Here is an 18,733-nt window from a genome sequence, read left to right on the forward strand (position 1 = left end):
GCGAGATACCCACTTTGTGAAACACAAATCACAATACGCGCATCTTACTAATTGTATGCCATTGGAAAGCCTAAAATATATTATAACACCATGTACTGACCACGGTATTGGTATTGTAAAAATATATGTGTACCTATTTAATAGGTACAATAATATATTATTGTTTATGTAATTTTCGCTGTGATTAACCGTCATTAATTGTTTCCGTATCACGTCTACAGGATTCAGCGACCCGTACTGCATGCTCGGTATCCAGCCGGGCATGGTGTCCCCGCAACCCGGAGCGGGCCTGCCGCCGTCGCCGGCCAACAGCCCTTCGCCGTACCAGCCACCGCTATCGCCGAGGCCTGCGCACACCACCGCCCGCACGCTGTCCGAGGGGGGAATCGACTTGCCGGACGGCCGTCACGACCATCACGACAAGCTTCGCAAACACCACAGGTATGTGTGCCTATATTATATTGGTGGGGCGAGGGGAGTGGGAGTGGTGACCTATTTTTCGGGTCATATGCCGGAATTTTGTATTATGATGAGTTTAAAAGGAATTAAAAAATGCACGTGCCAGTAACGTAAATTGTCATAATATATTCGTGCATGGGAGCACACCTAATCGTGAACAATATTTCTCCGGATGATGGGCCCCGAGTTTCAAAAAAATAATTCACGAACAATGTTCAATATCAATTGTATATTTCGTTAGTCTCATGATAATATTATTATATTTTCGTGAAACACGAGCACTATTAGGTTCAACCAACAGTGTATTTTTCTTCTGTTTTGATTCAAAATAATTCGCTGCGGAAAATAAACATCACACAATTAAAATTTAATTTAATTTAAAAAAAAAATCAAATTAATAATAATATACATAATACAATTTTTTTTTTTTAGGCCATTGGGCTTACATAATATGAATAGCTTAAATTAAATGTTAACAATAAGGATCATAAACAAGAGAACTTAATTTTAGATTTTGGATTGAAGGTTTGCTGCTGTGATGAATTGGATGATGTCTGTTATGGCCTTGGGATGATTTTGAAGTACTTCGGAAAGTGGTTCGGGTAGGTTGGAGCTTGATCGGATGTTGTGGTATGTGTGGCATTCGGCGAGTATGTGTTTAATGGTAATTCGGATGCCGCATGTTGCACATGTTGGAGGATCTTCCTTGGCCATTAAAAAACTGTGTGATATTTGCGAGTGGCCGATTCTCAGTCTCGTTATGATTACTTCGAATTTTCTGGGTGTTTCGATGGGGAATGTCCAATTGTCTGTGTTGTGTTTTATTTGATTAAGCTTGGTGGAGTAGGATAACCATTTCTGATGCCATCTTAGATGACATTTGTTAGTTATCAGTGCTTGTATGTCCCTGTATGCGATGATATTAGTGGGAGACGATAGAGTCGAAGTGATTGCCGTTTTGGCAGCTAGATCAACGCGTTTTCAATGATGTTGGAGTGTCCAGGGATCCAGAAGCGTTTGATTTTGAAGTTATTGTTTTTCTGTAGAGTGTATATTTTGTTTTGAATATGAAGGCCGATGTCTGATGGGTTATTAGTATTATTAATGTTATTGATGGCGCTGAGAGAGTCAGTGAATATGATGGTGTCTTGGAGATGGCGATCGGTTATTAAATCAATAAAATTATTATTATGTATATTGACGTGAATATTGAGTTTATTCGGAAAGCGCCACTTTTTTCAAAGTACAGAATATTAGTATGTCTGGTAGCAGCGAGAATACCAAACTTTTATTTTTTTAGAAATAATAAAGAATTATATTCATTATTTTTTTCTCCTTATAAATTCGAGATTAAACAATGAAACACAACTATTTTTGAGTTTTGTTGAAATTTGACCTACATGCCACTGACTAATTTTGTTTGATATAACTCTTGAGAAATATGACCCCTTTACTCCTCACATTGATATAATTTTTTTAAACTATAAATTCTAAGCAGAACAAGAAATTGCCTCTAAAATGATATCGAATATTATACATATTGTGCTCAATTTATTTGTATATGCGTAGTATGGAAGTTCACATTTCGACGGAATTATACTTATATTATGTTATCTTAATGAAAAATAACGTTTTTTCCGCAATATATTCTAGTTATTTGGTTGTAATTCGAAAATATAAACCATGGGGACTTGAAACATTTTTCCATTTCGTAGGTATACTATTATTTTCAATAAACAATGACATTTACAAAACATATTTTAGATAATTTTAGTGGCTTATAACACAAACCTATCGTGATCAGGTACGTCACAATCGCCACGGAATTGGTTATAAGTCGTATGCCATAATTTTTATAAAATTTAACTCAATCCACTGAATCAAGAAAATATTAATAATAATTTAAATATAGTGTAACATAAACTATCATAAGTTCTTAAAAATAAAATTCTGATCCACCAGTCTCCATAGCTCAGAACCGTTTTTTCGTATTCATAACTTATGAATGAATTTAAAACGGAACACACTCATTAGGGTGACCGTTACCTATTCAATGACGAAAAACCCTTGAAACCTTCAAATATACAGCAGATGGAGTTTTGAGCATTATGAAGTTCGTTGCTCGTTTTTGTTTTCGGCATGATGACTAATAATGACTTACAAATATGACTTACAGACGTTGACCGGCGTGATATATAGGCAATATCGGTACACCCACGTGGTGGCCTTGGAATGATATCCCAGGCCATTTAATCTAAACAGATGGGAATATTATAGGCGTCGTGTCGAAATAACTCGATAAATGATTGTTATTAACATACCTAACGTATAAAGAAAATCATAAAATTATTTTATCTCTCACTTCGGGCAGTATTTATTGCCTTTGTTCGTATTCTTACAGTTGTCGTGGCAACAGCGGCCAAGCACTGTTTTAGCTCTTTATTGGTAATTTTTTTTTTTTAGCGATTTCGCATACTATTTGGATAGTTCCCGTATTTTCGCTTACGTATAGGTTTGACGAAGTTTTGTCGATGATTAACTGTATAATATGGGAACCGGCAGGTATATTCGAAGTCTTTTAGACTACCGTGGGTTTATGGGCTTTCCATTCATCACTGCGTGTAATGTCGAACCTATATCAATTTCAGCTTTAATATTATAATCGATAGTAAAGTACCTTTACTGTGTTTTTCTAAACAATTTCCTCTTCACTGTTACATAAAAACATCATATTATTATATCCAAGGTTCTAGGATCAGTTTTCTTTTCTTTTCTTTCATCACATCGTTTTGATCCCAATGTGGTTGCTACCATCTCACCAACGCCACGCGTGATAACGTAAGATGTATTTTTCTATTTCTCCAAAATATGGGTTAGAATATTTTTTAGATTCTGTGCGGAGCGAGGAAGCTAGTAATTTTAAAATGGTAGTTTTTTTTATCCAGTACACAAAATTTCAACCAGAACAAGTGATTTGATTTAAACACACAGTATCTTATCTTTTAGCGAATTGGATCAAGATGGTACTTTAGAGAGGTCATTTTTCGATTTTTCTCAGTAGTTATTTAATGCCACGGGAAAAACCACCGACAAATTACGAAAAACCGGTAAAAACGGGATTTTGATTTCTAAAGCTTTGTTTATCACCATTATAGCAACGAATAAAAAATTATATTGTATCAAAATATTAATTCAACTTACAGGCTATAATAAATAATAACAATATAAAAAATCCAGGCTAACAAACCGTCTCCACTCAGAATCGTTTTTCTTATACAATGATATTATTACATCATTGAATTCAAGTTTAATATAATCCATTATACATTTATACATTGACCCACTTGTAACCTACTGTACAGCAGAGTGACATCCACTTATCTAAATTTTTAAATACAACTCTTTGTGCAAAGGACAAAACAATTTAATTAAATAAAAAATAAAATATATGTAGTCATTATCTCTGTAAATCTAATAAAAAAAAACAGATTTCTTATATATTTATCTCAGGAGATATCACAATGGGTAAATCCTCGCTGTATAATGTATATTATATTTTTGTTATACCTACCTGTAAAATTATTATCACACATTAATTTCATCAACAACACTTACCTATATAAACTGAGCATATCTGTTTAAATAAGCCAAGACACGTCTTAAAAGTACCTTCAAACAAAACAAAATTTTGATACAGCGTCTGTTTTCATCAATAATAATTGTCTTCTGGCATAATTAAATACTTAACTAACATACATTTTAAATTATTTGTCCTTCAGTACCAAACCTGCAGTGCGAACTCTATATAATAATATGGTCCTTGAATACCTTCACAGATCAATGGATCATACATTATAATTTATAATAATCATTATGATTTCTTTTTTGTCAGCATTGGTAAAAATAACAAATATCCGTATATTTCAGAGGTACTCATACGCGAATAAGATAAACTATACACATTTAAACTTATCCATAAAATTGGTCTATAGATTTATATAATACTCGTATGTGGAATTCTGATCACGTCAACTGCTTATTATTGTTCTACCGAACCATATAATAATGCAATATAATATTATGTTGGCTAATAAATGTACGAACGAGTTGCTGTTTAAAACAAATTGCGGTCGTCTGGATACAATCACTGCGTAAAACTGTTATTGAAACACAACAAATAATCAACGAAATGTATGTCCATTTTATAATACCACCGTAAAGTATCGTTATAAGGCGTGTAATATTGTATGGGGGATTTAAAATGGCCAGGCGTGTTATAACCATAAATCCACTATAACCGTTTCCGGACATTGGGCCATACTGAAAAATGCACGTACGCAAGTATAATAGAGAAGCCTATAAATGTTCTCCATTATATTATAGCCAATTTTCCGTTCTAACCGGATCCGTTTCGAAAACGATTTCCACAATAAGTATTGACGTTAATGCCGCTACTATAATGGGCCCCCGAAAAAAGGTTCGTAGAGATCGACTAGGTAGGTAGCTAGTTTATGCCATTTAAACTGGACTTGAACGGGTACCCATATTTTTCACCGGTGTCCGAAAATTTTCCGTTACTTGTCGGAAACCAATACCAACCATTTCATATTAAACATCATGAATTTCAGAGGGTCGATATATTTCACAATAAATTCGTTGTTTATTATAGCGCATAATGTAATTAATATATTTATAATATAATATATATACATATATTATAATATAATATATATACATATATTATAATATAATATATATACATATATTATAATATAATATATATACATATATTATAATATAATATATATACATATATATATATATATATATATATATACGTAATATGCGCGTTAAAGCGATAATATTATCTTACGTCTAACGAAACTAGATCCGGTTTATAGTCCGTTGAATTTCGACAGAATTATCAAAAACTATTGTTTCACACAAGCTATCATTCACATCAGTGTGAAAAACGTACGGCAGTTATTATACCTACTGTAAAAGAGCAGTTATCACTACAAAATAGCTTATACATATAAATAATACGGAATCATCTAAATCAGTACCCACAAAATTGGTCAGAATTGCGTAGGGGCGCAGAATATTTTAATTCAATTCCCACTAGCTTTGTAATTGGAAATGTCGACGCAAACATTTATAATTTATTTATTATGACTTACTCTATAAATATGTAGTTCTCCGGAAGTATGTTTACGAGCGCAAAGCCCGTAACTTTAAGACACGTGTATAATACGCGTTACTTATGCTCGCGACCCACTACGACTCTCCCAAAACGCCATGGCATATTATACATGTACGATCGACTATTGGTTTTGCGCTGATTGCTGAGAATCATTCACAAACGTTGCACCGTCCAAATACTTGTGTATCCGAGCAAACAACCCTCCGACGAGAAACAGAATCGAACACCAGCAATTTTCATGAACGTAGAAAATCCGAGTAAATAATAATAACAGACAGTGTGCAGTCTAAACGTTTGAAATCGAAAACGAAAAAAATAATACACTTCCCAGTACACCCTCCCCCCCATCGCCCACACAACCCGACCACCGACGACCCACCACCGCCGAGCCCTTAGCGGCTTAGCCAACAACCACACCGCCGCTGCTACCCTCGTCGTACGCACAAGAAATTGCACCCGCATGTGACCCAGACACACACACACACTGCATCCCACATCGTCGTTGTAGTAATGCGTCGTTCGTTTATAGATCCCATTTATAATACAAAAAGGCGCCGTCCAATATATAACATCCCGAAGTCAAAACGTATAGTATTTCGAATCGTTCGATCGACAAATCATACTTTGCCGTATAAAAGTCAGACCACTTTTTTATTATTTTTTTTTTATATTCGTTTCAATGTTTCATTATTGTGCTTTTCATAAGAATACAGTTATAGGTACAGTATAACCTATACCTATAACGCGTTTAAAACGATTTTGACTCGAAATTAATATATGCATTAATGCGAGTATCAAGTAAGTATATCATTATAATTTCGGTGTAAAGTTGTATTTAAGTCTAATTTAGTCAGTTTCGGGTACTCTCTATTGTAAATACAGTTAATTATCAACGGTAAATCAGTCTCAAACGTTGCATTAAACAATTGACTAATATTGTTTTGATTTTCTTATAATCTGAATTTTCATTATAATTATTAAAATTCAATTAATTTAAACAATATCTTTAGAACATACGTAGATATAATAATACATTTAGATACACGTGAAACTATACAATATTAAAAGAAGTAAAATTGTATACGTTTATAAAACTATGATCTGTATAAGAAAGAAATAAATAAAGAATCCTAAAATAGTTATGGACATTTTTTATAATATGCTTAAAAAATATAGCGGAGCATGATAAAAATGCAGGGTGTGCTATTTTGCTATTTTTTACGTCTTAGTTACATTTTCCGACCTTTTTTTAATTTAAAATGTTTGGCTGTGTTCAAAATTGTTTTTATCCATATTGTTCATAAAAACTTACATTTTATTTTGATTTTCTATTATAAAAATATTATTATAATTTTATTTTAATCTGATATCATTCTTTTAGACTTTCGCGAAAGTTTTAATCGGTTCTTAAAAATTCTCTTCGTTTTTCGGTCGTATTCGTATCTGCTTTTTTTAATCTTTAATTTTTTTTTACTCTTTATTCGCATTAAATATTTAATATCTTTTAAATACATTCTTAAAATTCATGAAACCGTCCATTTACAGTATTATTTATACCACCACTGAAACATATTGTGTTAACTAGTCAGTCTTTACTGACCGTTCTGAATACTTTTAGATTCTGAGTGGAACGATGAATGTATTGATTTTACAATGATGTGTGTTTTTTTATTTTTTTATTTTTTGTGTCTGTTATCACGGCTTGGGGCAGTAAAACTGCTTCGATTTTCTTCAACAGTATCTTGTTTGATGGGAAAGTGAATCTAGTTGGTGCATTCGGGAGGTCAAAATTTGAAATTTGGTCCAATAGTTTTCAAAAGCGCCAGGAAAAACAAGATAAAAATCAAGGGAAAACAGGAATTCTTACACAAAATCTGTTTTTAAGAAAATTGATTTTGGTTTTTGGTGTAACTTTAAAACAAATGACCATACATACATGCAATTTTCACTGGTTGTTAATATTTCCATTTTCTATACATGTTAAATTTTCAAAATATTTTGATTTGTTTTGAACTGTTTAGGAACATTTTCAGTTTCCAATTTTATTAGTTTTTTTTTCTATGAATGTCAATAAAACTTTATTTGTTGAGTAAAAATACTTGAAAATTTAATACAAGGCTCCTACTATATTGTTACAATGACCTTTGAAAAAATATTAAAAATCCTTATTTACAGTTTTTTTTTATTAGCATTTAAAGTTCAAAAATTGACAAAATATGTAAAAAACACGAAAATTAGCAAATTATTTTGAGTTAAAAATTCGTAAAAATTTTTATATTTAAATCTAAGATTTGAAAATGTAATACAAGAGTCCTCATAATATTGTCTACCTTTATCAAAAAAAAAAAATATCTACAAGAAAGTCAAATTACATTTTTATGAGCGTCTGAAATTCATATTTTTACAACATTTGATATTCGCTCGATTTTTCATGTGACGAATTTCTTATTTTATTGTAATTAAAAAACAAATGACTGTAGATATTTGAAAATTTCACTGAATGTAAATATTTTCATTTTCTATATACCATAACATTTTGAAAATATTTTGCTCTTTTTGAGCTGTTTACGGACATTCTCAGTTTTCAATTTTTTTAGTTTTTTTTTCTATAAATATCAATTCTAAAGTATACTATTATATATCTATGATAGTATCACGGTTTGTTGTTGATGTATAACGCGTTATAAGTACCTACTGAATATTGTGATATGATTAATTTGGAATTTATTGTAGGTCAATCTTTTTTAATACCATAGATAAGTATATAATATGTCTTATACCTAGACTGACATACCATCTCCGCTCAGAATCGTTTTTCGTATACAATGATATTCTATCATTGAATTCAAATTTAATACCATCCATTATACAGTGACCCACTTGCAAAGGTGGGCATTAACTAATTAAAAAGTTAAAGTTAAGTTAAAAAGTTAATTTTTTTTAAACTTTTTAACTTAACTAGTTAGTTTATTTTCTAATCAACTTGTGAACTTAATTAGTTTAATTTACAGTTGAAATAACTTAGCTTTTTTCAGTTAATTTAAAAAAAATCCATCAAGTTAAAAACATTTTGAAATTTTTCGTTTATGCGTAAATATTAATATATCAGTAAAAAATAAAAATATTCCAATACAAAAACACAAACTTTTCTGTTTTATCTTGTTTTATCTCTAACTTTATCTTGATAACATAATTTTATGTATATTTATATATTAAAATGATGTTGTAAATTATATATTATGCGAGTTACAATTATAAATGTTTTTAATAAAATTAATAATTTTAAATTACAAATTGACAATTGTTATGCTCTAATGTAATATAACTTAATATTTATGAAGGTCATGTCTTCATCTTAACGTATTATGGACATTTGATTGCTATACGATATAAAAAAATATGTTTTTATTAATTTGAGATAAGTATAGTTTAATTTAGTAAATAATAGTAAAGTAAAAGTAAAAGGGTATACAGTGTATATTATGAAAATAGTTCAATAAAATAGTTTTTATAATTTATAAATTATAAACTAGAAAGACGCATTCTTTCTTTATGTGATTTACATACTAATTAAAAAAAAATTGATTAACTTTTTTTAAACTGAGTTAAGTTAATATTTTTTTCTATATTAACTTTTAACTTATCGAGTTAACTTTATAATTTGTTAACTGTTAACTTTTAACTTGTCGATCTTGTGTCCTCTTAACTTCACTTAACTTGAGTTAATTACTAAAACTAATTTACCCACCTTTGCCCACTTGTAATCTACTGTAAAGAAGAGCGACATCCACTTATTCACCTTTTTTTTTATTATTTTTTTTTTTATTCAATTACATAATAACATTTTTCTAATACACACAGACTCCACTCCTATTATTTCATTGAACCCCCGTATATTATATTATAATTGTAATAGCTCGTTTTTCACAGACCACCACATTGACAGAAAAAAATATCATTCAAGCTGAATAACATAAAATATTGTTTACAGTTGAGATATAGCAAAAACGTCAAGTCAATACAAAAAGAGGTTGTATACTATCCGTTTGTTTTCCCCCTTGAATACGCACCGAACACCGAAAACCCTATCTCCCTGCTCGCAGCCACGTCCGACACATATTCGTAATGTTTTTCCGATTTATTATGATCGGCAGTAACGTATATTATGGAGTTAACGTCGGTAATACACCTATATCATATTTAAAATGATTTTATTCCCTACACAGTTTGGCGCAGGTTTTTTATTTATTTTTTTTTTTACAATAATATTTACAATCTATATCAATAAAAGTACAATAGGTAGGTAAAATAGATTAATAATGAAAATAATGAATACTGAACATAAACAAATATAAATACAAATACACGATAAAAGGGGCATTAGTAAATTCTCTGATAAATAATATTAACTTTTTTTATTAATATTGCCTATTATTTTTTTTTTGTGAAATTATTTGTTATTATATTATGTTTTTAAGGCGTCTATGGGCCAGTTTCTTTTAAACAATTTAAACTTTCTAGCGAAAAAGTTAGTTTAACGAAGTAGTTGGAGAGGACATCATTTGAAGATATAATAGGATATTTGTGGTTAGTAAGTTTGTTATAAAATATATTATAATATTCATTCATAGCAAGTTTTTTTATGTGGTGATATGTACTATGTAGGTCATTGTGTACATTTATGTTGGAGACATACCATGGGCATTCAGTAATTAGTCATAAGCTAATCACCTGTGAAGGCTTCCAGTGGGTGAATGTTGTACGTTTTTTGTATGGCCCCTGATTTGGATGCCACATGTTTGCCACATTTTGTTTTAAAAGTTTGGACTTAAGTATTTGGCGGAGAAGGTGAAGGCGTGAATTTAACTGTTCTCAATTGTCTATGGTATTTCCATGTGAGTGTTTGACAACAATTTAATAAGAAAAAAAATTGATTCCATTCAAACCACAGCCGTTACAAATATATTATAATATTGTGCACACAAAAATTACATAACATATTATTATGTAGGACGTATATACTTCTCTGTCACATGTTATTTTGTATTTTTTGAATATTTTTTCATCGGCTATTGTTTCTATTTATCACAACCTTTCGGAAAATTGCAAATAACTATAACTGTTGAAGCTTAAAAATTAAATGGTTTTTTCACATAATGACGTATTATTGTTTTGTGTTGTTCATACCATACATTTTGAAAGCACAAAATTCCGTATTCACTATAATTTATTATTATATTTAAATTTTTGTTTAATACATTAGCATTTAGTTTGTTTGATTTACGGTACTGTAACAATTATAATAGGCATAGTTAATGGTTATTGAAAACTCATATTTATACACAGGATATATAAGGGTTGTACAAGTGTTGTACAAGTATTGGGTGGGTAGCCTTCAATAATATAGTATTTCGATCTCATTCATGAGTATTGTTAGGTATAAACCACCTGTAATGTTGAATACACGTATGTATGACTCTAAATGTTTCATAATTTTTTTTTCCACTATTATTTGAAATATTGTTATAATTTATAGCAAAGCCTTGCAACCGAATTAACTGGAACCCGTAACACCTCTAAAAACTTAAAAAATCAAACAAAAAAAACCCATATAACACGAATGATTTTTTTTCCATAACAACAGAATTAGCCGAAACCCGAATAAATCATCCTGATTAACCGGAAACCCAAATAATTTTTACTTTACAAACTTCATGTGATAATAATAGGTATGTAATTGTGTTAGTATTTTTTTGCGGTTAGTTTGATTTTGTATTTACCCGGTTACTCGATAATAATAAATTATCGACAGGAATAATTTTACAACCAGTTGGTATTAATTATTAAATATTTCTCATTATCAGCACATTATTTTAACATTTGTACATACGAATCGTTATCCATTCATTGTCTATTCATTCAGTACAGATATCCTATAACCTGAAAAATGCTGTACTTAAATAGTTTTCAAATTAAGTTTTTCTATATTTACCACAAAACAATAATGGTTATGATCATTCAAACATTTATTTAAATGTTTTATTCTGACGATTGAACGAATATACATCCAGCATCAGAAACCCGAAATTCAAATAAATTATTCCAGTGCAAATCTCTGATTTAAAGCAATATTTATACATTTCCCACATATTATGAGTAAGTATTTATAATTGTATTACAATCATTACTGCAGACTATTATTAATTTAATTGAATTTCTCTTTTTTTGTTTCAATAATACGCCACGATGTGTCAATAAATTAATAAGCAATTTACTTAAAAATCGTACACTAAAATCTAAAATAATATGTATATTTATTATTTACATAAACCAAAATGTTTATCTATAAGAAAGTATATCTATAGTCATAAATAGAACATTAATGAGTCAATTTAATCACATTTTTTTTATTATTATTGCATAATTACTATAACGCGAACTTGTAGTATAAGCATTTATACAGTTTTATTGAAATAATAATATATTGTATAATATTTAGGGCTTTCCTCCAATCTAACCACAACAGTACTTTAATTTTAACTTATATTGTCGTGTAAAACATTTTTAAGGAGGTTAGTCAGTTTTGGTTACGAAAAAAACCGTTTGCGGAAATCGTTGCCATGGGATACCAATACTATTGTTACACTATTGTGGTGAATCAGTTTATTATAATAATAATATATACTGCATGACATGACAGATAATGCAGATTCTTTGTGTTTGATATTTTAGTCATTAAATCGAAAAAATAATGAAAAATATTGTATGCAACGTTGATAAAATATTTATTTTTTTGTCACTAATATGGTTTTTTTAACGGAAACCGTAGTGAACAGAAGTGGACAAAAATATGAATACTGTAGAGATTTCATTAGATACGTAGAAGGGCTATACGGGATTCTTTTATTTTACCGTGATCTGTAGAAAATCTGAAGATATTATCATAGAAATTATAGTCGTGTTATATCATATACCTAATATATATATTATATAAACCATTCGAAAACCAAATAAATAAGACCCCAGTTGTAAATCAATACTGTTTAGTTGTTATCACTATAATCATACTGCACTATCAATCATTTCAAATACGCGTAGGGTAGACATATAACAACACAACATTATTATTATTATTATTACCATTGCTATTAATATTTATGTTCGTTTTGATTAGTTTATAATAGCAAATACATGTAGTACCATAGTTTATAATTTATAATTTATTATGATATTTACTGTTTAGACATAGTTTTATTATTATTATGTTATACTCTAGTTCTAGTACTCTACTCCAAGGTATATAAGTTCGTATAGCTTGCTTTAGTCGGAAAATTACAAACCGAGAAATAAATTATCAAACGATAAGGTTCAATAATAAAATCTTGAGAATATACATTTTTACGTATACATACAAGGTCAGTTATGGTGTGATTATAGTATTATGTGTAGCTGTATCACGGCCTGCAAGAACTCATTAATATTCATTTAACGTTCATGAAATTTAAACCGTATACAGAATGTGTCACAATATAATGTCATTATAGAATTATAATAATATTTGTACTTATTGCGCTGTACCGTTTCAGCAAAATATTGAAACATTTACGATCAAGTCTAATAAATAGGTTGCTATTATGTCTTAGGTCGGAACAGTACATTTTAAATTTCAGTCGATGCTCGATACTGCATTATAATAATAGGAATAGCCAAGAATTAGTACCCACTACCCACCGTACTAATAAATAATTTTACGGGATGAATTGAGAAAACAGAGTATATTTTATGTTGAAAGTTAAAAGTTTTCGTATAATGCAATTACTTGGCAGTAATTTCTAATTACACATTATTTAACCAAATCCATTAACTTGTAAACCTATATAAACACAATATTTTCCATAAAATTTAAACGCTACATTTTAAGTCGTAATGGCATTATTAAGTTATAATGTTTTATAAACCTTGTTTATAAACGTTTAAATTATTAATATTACGTAGCATTAGCCTGATTAATGATGTTTCTCAACTTAGTGAGATAAAGTTTTTTAGATTAGAACGGGCTTAGAATGATCTTAAAAAAAACGCCAAATTTTATACAATCGAATATTTTTCAATGTTTTGTCTCTAGCGATTGTGGAAGATAATAAATTGTTCGCAATACACGTGTAGCTTCCTAATGTATAGACCTATAAGACTATACAACTACAACTATTGTTCCACAAAACAGATTTTATGTTCTTAAATCCCAAATGTGTAAAAATAAAATACCGAGCGGTCCACCGATTATAAACAATAGTCAGAGTACCTACCGAAATCACGCGTAATACCAGTGAGGTACTACAATGGTTTGTTGAAGAATTTACGTATGGCTAAACGACGTCTATGAGAGAATTGCAATTGTTGTCCTAATTTAATGTATTAGGTTAGGTTAGGCTACTTCTGAAATTCATTTTTTTTTTTTAATAACATAATGGATAAAAATTAAATTATCAATTATTGTTTTTTCCACAAATTTAGTATATTTTTTTTATACATTATAATTATAACTATTATTAACCCACGCAATAAGAAATAAAACTTTGTGTTTTTAGAAGAGTTAAAAGTTTATTGACGCAATTATTTAAATTAATATACTTTTAGTTCACTATAATTACAGTATTATACAGAATTCAACTACCTAAATATAAAAAAAAAATATTTATCGACAGCCTTATTCTTTATTAAAAATGTAATAAAAATAAACTTTTAAATGTACATTAATGTTTTAAAAATTAACTTGTAAGTTCATATATTTTTTTTATATTTGGTGGTTAATTCAAATATTTATATTTATTATTTAAACATTATTTAAAAATCGACATTTAATTGTTCATATTATGGTTATTTTCCTTGCTAAAACTCACCGTTTATACGTAATGGATACTATAAATTTGTTGTGACAAAACAGTTTAACATAATATTATTATGGTGTAGAATTAATAACTCATTTATTGCATAATATTAATTGTAAAATATCACTTTAGGTACACCGCTGCAGTTATAGTTCCATGTACCTATATTGCCTATACGTCGCGCCGTCTTACGTCATGACTTATTGTTATACACGTTATTCAATGCCATATCAGAATAATATTGGTCTCTAGAGTGACCCTCATCAGAAATTAAAATAATTATAAAAACTCCTAGCGAAACGACTGCTGGATACGCTTCTCAGATGATTGAAAACATTAAGCACTAAAAGTATTGCTGCGTTGAGTGACCTGTATATCTTAATTTGTGGTATTATATAACATCAGGATATAGCATTAAACTGTAACTATAACAGAACTCTTGATTAATGAATCGCAAGCGCGATTAATGAAATAATGAAATACGGAAGTATTAAACATTAGTTTTCTTTTAAACTTTATATAAAAAAAAACGAAATTTCGTAAACATAAATTCAAAAATTTAAAATAACTATAAATGTAAACTTTGTTTTATTAATTATTAAAAGTCTTAAGTAAACAAAAATTTGAATGTATACGAAGTAAACATCATCAGTAAAGTTGGTATTATTTTATCAAAATTGAACATGGTAAAGAATACCATGTTTCTTTTCAATACAATTTAATTTAATAGATTTATCAGATTTGCATTTGTCAAGATTATAAATAATTTAAGCAAATACTAAATAGTAATTAAAAGTTAATTTTCAATTTATGATAGGTTGTTTAATCGATTTTATCCAATGATAAAATTTATCATAAATGATCTTAATTAATAATAATTTCAGACTGAAATACGTTATTAATCTATAACTATAGATAGAAATCATCAATATATTTTAGAACTTGAAGGATTAATACAATGTGTCATTATAATAATATATTTATGTAGGTACTGATGTTAAATATTTTATATATAATGATATATATATATTCAAGCGTAACAAAATTAAGTGCATTCATTTTAGAATGTGTAAAAATAAATTTATTGATAATGATTTTTTTAAAAATACATTAAATTATTATGTAATTGTTTTACGTAAAAAGGCGTATTATGCAATTATACTACATAATAAGTATACAGATGAAAATGTGGTCAACGCATTTATACCATAAAAATGTACGTGATTTATTTATATATTATAACGTAATATTTTATTGTTCGTGTATACATTTAACCGATAACGTGAATGGGTCGTATAAATAATTTTTTTTTTTAACTTGAGCCCGGTAAATTTGGGTAACATTAGTTATTGTAGGAGATATGGATTATGGACTATGATTAGTAGGGTTGGTATGGTAAGGTTTTTACGGTTTTTACATTAGGTAAGCAATACGTGTATGTATGACAAGGTTTTTACTACTACGAACCTAGGTGGTCATCCATCCGGAAACTAGTAGCAGCGGACGTTACTTACCCTCAATCACATTGCGTGATAAATATTTTATATAGATATATTACTACAATATAATTATTTTCAAACAGTATTACAATATCCGGTATGATATATTATCATCATACAACAACAATTAACGTTGCATTTCTAATGGAATCGAGTCGGGATTTGACACTTTAACGCCGGAAAAATATTATACAGTAACATAGGCAAAAGAGATATTTCGCACCACACTTCGCACTTGGAGATGTTATTAAAAATATACAATATATTATGACTTTGGAAATATTCGGTGGAATAAAATATTCCAGTTAGTATTATCATCACCTGATTTTCTTATTGAAATACGACACTCGCATCGTAGTGTCATGTTTTATTAGACACGTTACAATATTATTATTATCATTAACTTGTGTAAGTTTTTTTTTATGATATATTGTACAATCCATTTTATTTCAAAATGGTTGAGGTGCGCCGTAACACACGCGCACAATATGTCAGTATTATATGACATGTGTAATAATTTAATGCAACGCCGTAACAAAATATTTTTGTGTAATACGTGATGAATATGTATAGTAATAATAAAAACGCATGGTTCAAAAATGAAAAAAAAATTATTATGCTTTATATCGGTATACCAATGCAGGGCACCAACTCGTACCTAGTTACTATTTAATTTATTCCAATATGACTGAGGATGGTAGTTCATCCCGTGGGAGCACGTGTTATTAAAGATCCGGTATTCGTCACCACGGCTCTTATTCGAATGTATAATATTATATTATGATAATTATACAAATAGATAGTAAAGGAATGGATAGGACCAGTGACGTATAACATAGGGCCCAAGCGTTCCTTAAGAAACACCTTAAATATGGGTGGGAGTAGGTACGTATTGATAGTAGGAAACTAGGACATTTTATCGGTAGGTAGAAAAATATTATGAGGGTTATATCACCAAAAATTATTTGAGCAGCACCAATTTGTTTATATAAGTATATAATATATGTACATGCAACTGGATATGACCACGATTTCTTTGTAACCTACCTATAATTTTATATTAAGAATCCGAGGCCAGTAACCGCAGCATGGTATATACCACGCAAGGTGTATTGATAAGGTGTCGTCACTTGTTTGAAAACTTGATTGAAAATTTTACTACAGATAGTCGTCACCACCGGGAGCGCTAAATGTCCTAAAGAGGCCGAAAAACGAACACTTTAGTACACTAAAACTATAGAAAATTTAAAATATATTATGATTTAAGGAATAAAATTCAACATTTTTCATTGCATAATGACTTCTATAGTTCTATGTTCTAAATTATTTGTATACAATATGTATTTAAATACTTTCTTTTTATCAAATACAACTTTAATATTATTAAATATAATTAACTAAATTAACTAAATTGTCATTTTTAAATTTCTTATTACAAAAAAAATATATGAAAAATTTAAGAGTTAATTCACTAAATTATCATACATAATGCTTTCAAAGTGTTATAATTAACAAATAATAATTATTAATTATTAATTAATATATTGATTTTAAATAGAATTCATAATACTGCTAGTACTAGTATTATACTAGTACTCATATTACCTATGTGTTACCCAAATGCATATATTTTGAATTTCTTATATAAGCATTAATTATTACTCAGTTGTACCTATCACCATTGATTTTATAATATATTCATAGTATTTATTGTATATTATAAAATAAATGTTATTACTTATATATTATTATATATTAACTGAGATCCTGGGGATAGAAATATATCTATATGCTAAATGGTTGATAGACTTATATGAACATCCTAGATCAATGCTTATTTTCTTTAGACTTTAAGTGTTTATGGAAAAAGTTTAAATTCTTAAATTTTAATACTATTATTAATATTTCTCAAAGGTATATTAAAACATTAATTTACTATGAATTTTAATAATTTATCTGTTTGAAATAGTACATGTAATTTTAGTATATATACCTAATTTAGAAAAAACAATTATAATAATTTTGATTAAGGGACCTTGACAGTTTTACATTAAATTTAAAGAGCCTCGTGTCAAAAAAATTTGAGAAGCACTGTACTAGATTATACTGTAAAATTTCTAAATATATATAACTATCTGTCCCGGTAAAAGATCATGTTTCAATGTTGCATTTCAATTTAAAAACTTCATATACATTTTTCTAACATAATATGTAGTTATTGAAAAAATATATAAACGACATTTTTGACAAAGGTTGGTCGCTCAATACACAGTCAAATATTAACCAAATGTATCATAACGCATTATGTCAAAACAAGAATGATATTCACTTGCAAAAAAAAAAATTAGCAAGTTGCTAAAAACAAGAAAACACCAAAAAAACTAAACTTTTAATTTTTCAAAATTAGTTTGAAGCTTATAAGATAACTATTATTGAATAATATTATAATATAAATAATATACCTAATCATATAATAAAATATGCAAAATATGTATTTAGAATTTTCATGAGCACTAGAAAATAATACTCCACTCTACTAGACTACTGTTAAAATTATGAGCAGAACCATAATAGTTTGAATTTAATTTAAAGATTTTAAGACGGATGCAAATATCCAAAGAAGTGACATACATGATATTTTATAATTGATGTCTACTCGACATAAAATATTGCAAATGATTAAA

The 18,733-nt window shown here is 28.7% G+C and overlaps 1 protein-coding gene across 1 annotated transcript in view; it reads left to right on the forward strand.

Moving 5' to 3' along the window:
- The window catches only part of LOC100163315 (protein unc-13 homolog D), a 189,794-nt gene that overhangs the window by 158,253 nt on the left and 12,808 nt on the right, over positions 1-18,733 (forward strand). Inside the window, exon 7 of the mRNA XM_029489751.1 lies at positions 222-441. Coding sequence (XP_029345611.1) covers positions 222-441 — 220 coding nt within the window. The remainder of the gene's footprint in view (positions 1-221; positions 442-18,733) is intronic.

This window comes from Acyrthosiphon pisum, chromosome A2 (assembly GCF_005508785.2).
Source record: "Acyrthosiphon pisum isolate AL4f chromosome A2, pea_aphid_22Mar2018_4r6ur, whole genome shotgun sequence".
In the NCBI taxonomy this organism is placed as follows: Eukaryota; Metazoa; Arthropoda; class Insecta; order Hemiptera; family Aphididae; genus Acyrthosiphon; species Acyrthosiphon pisum.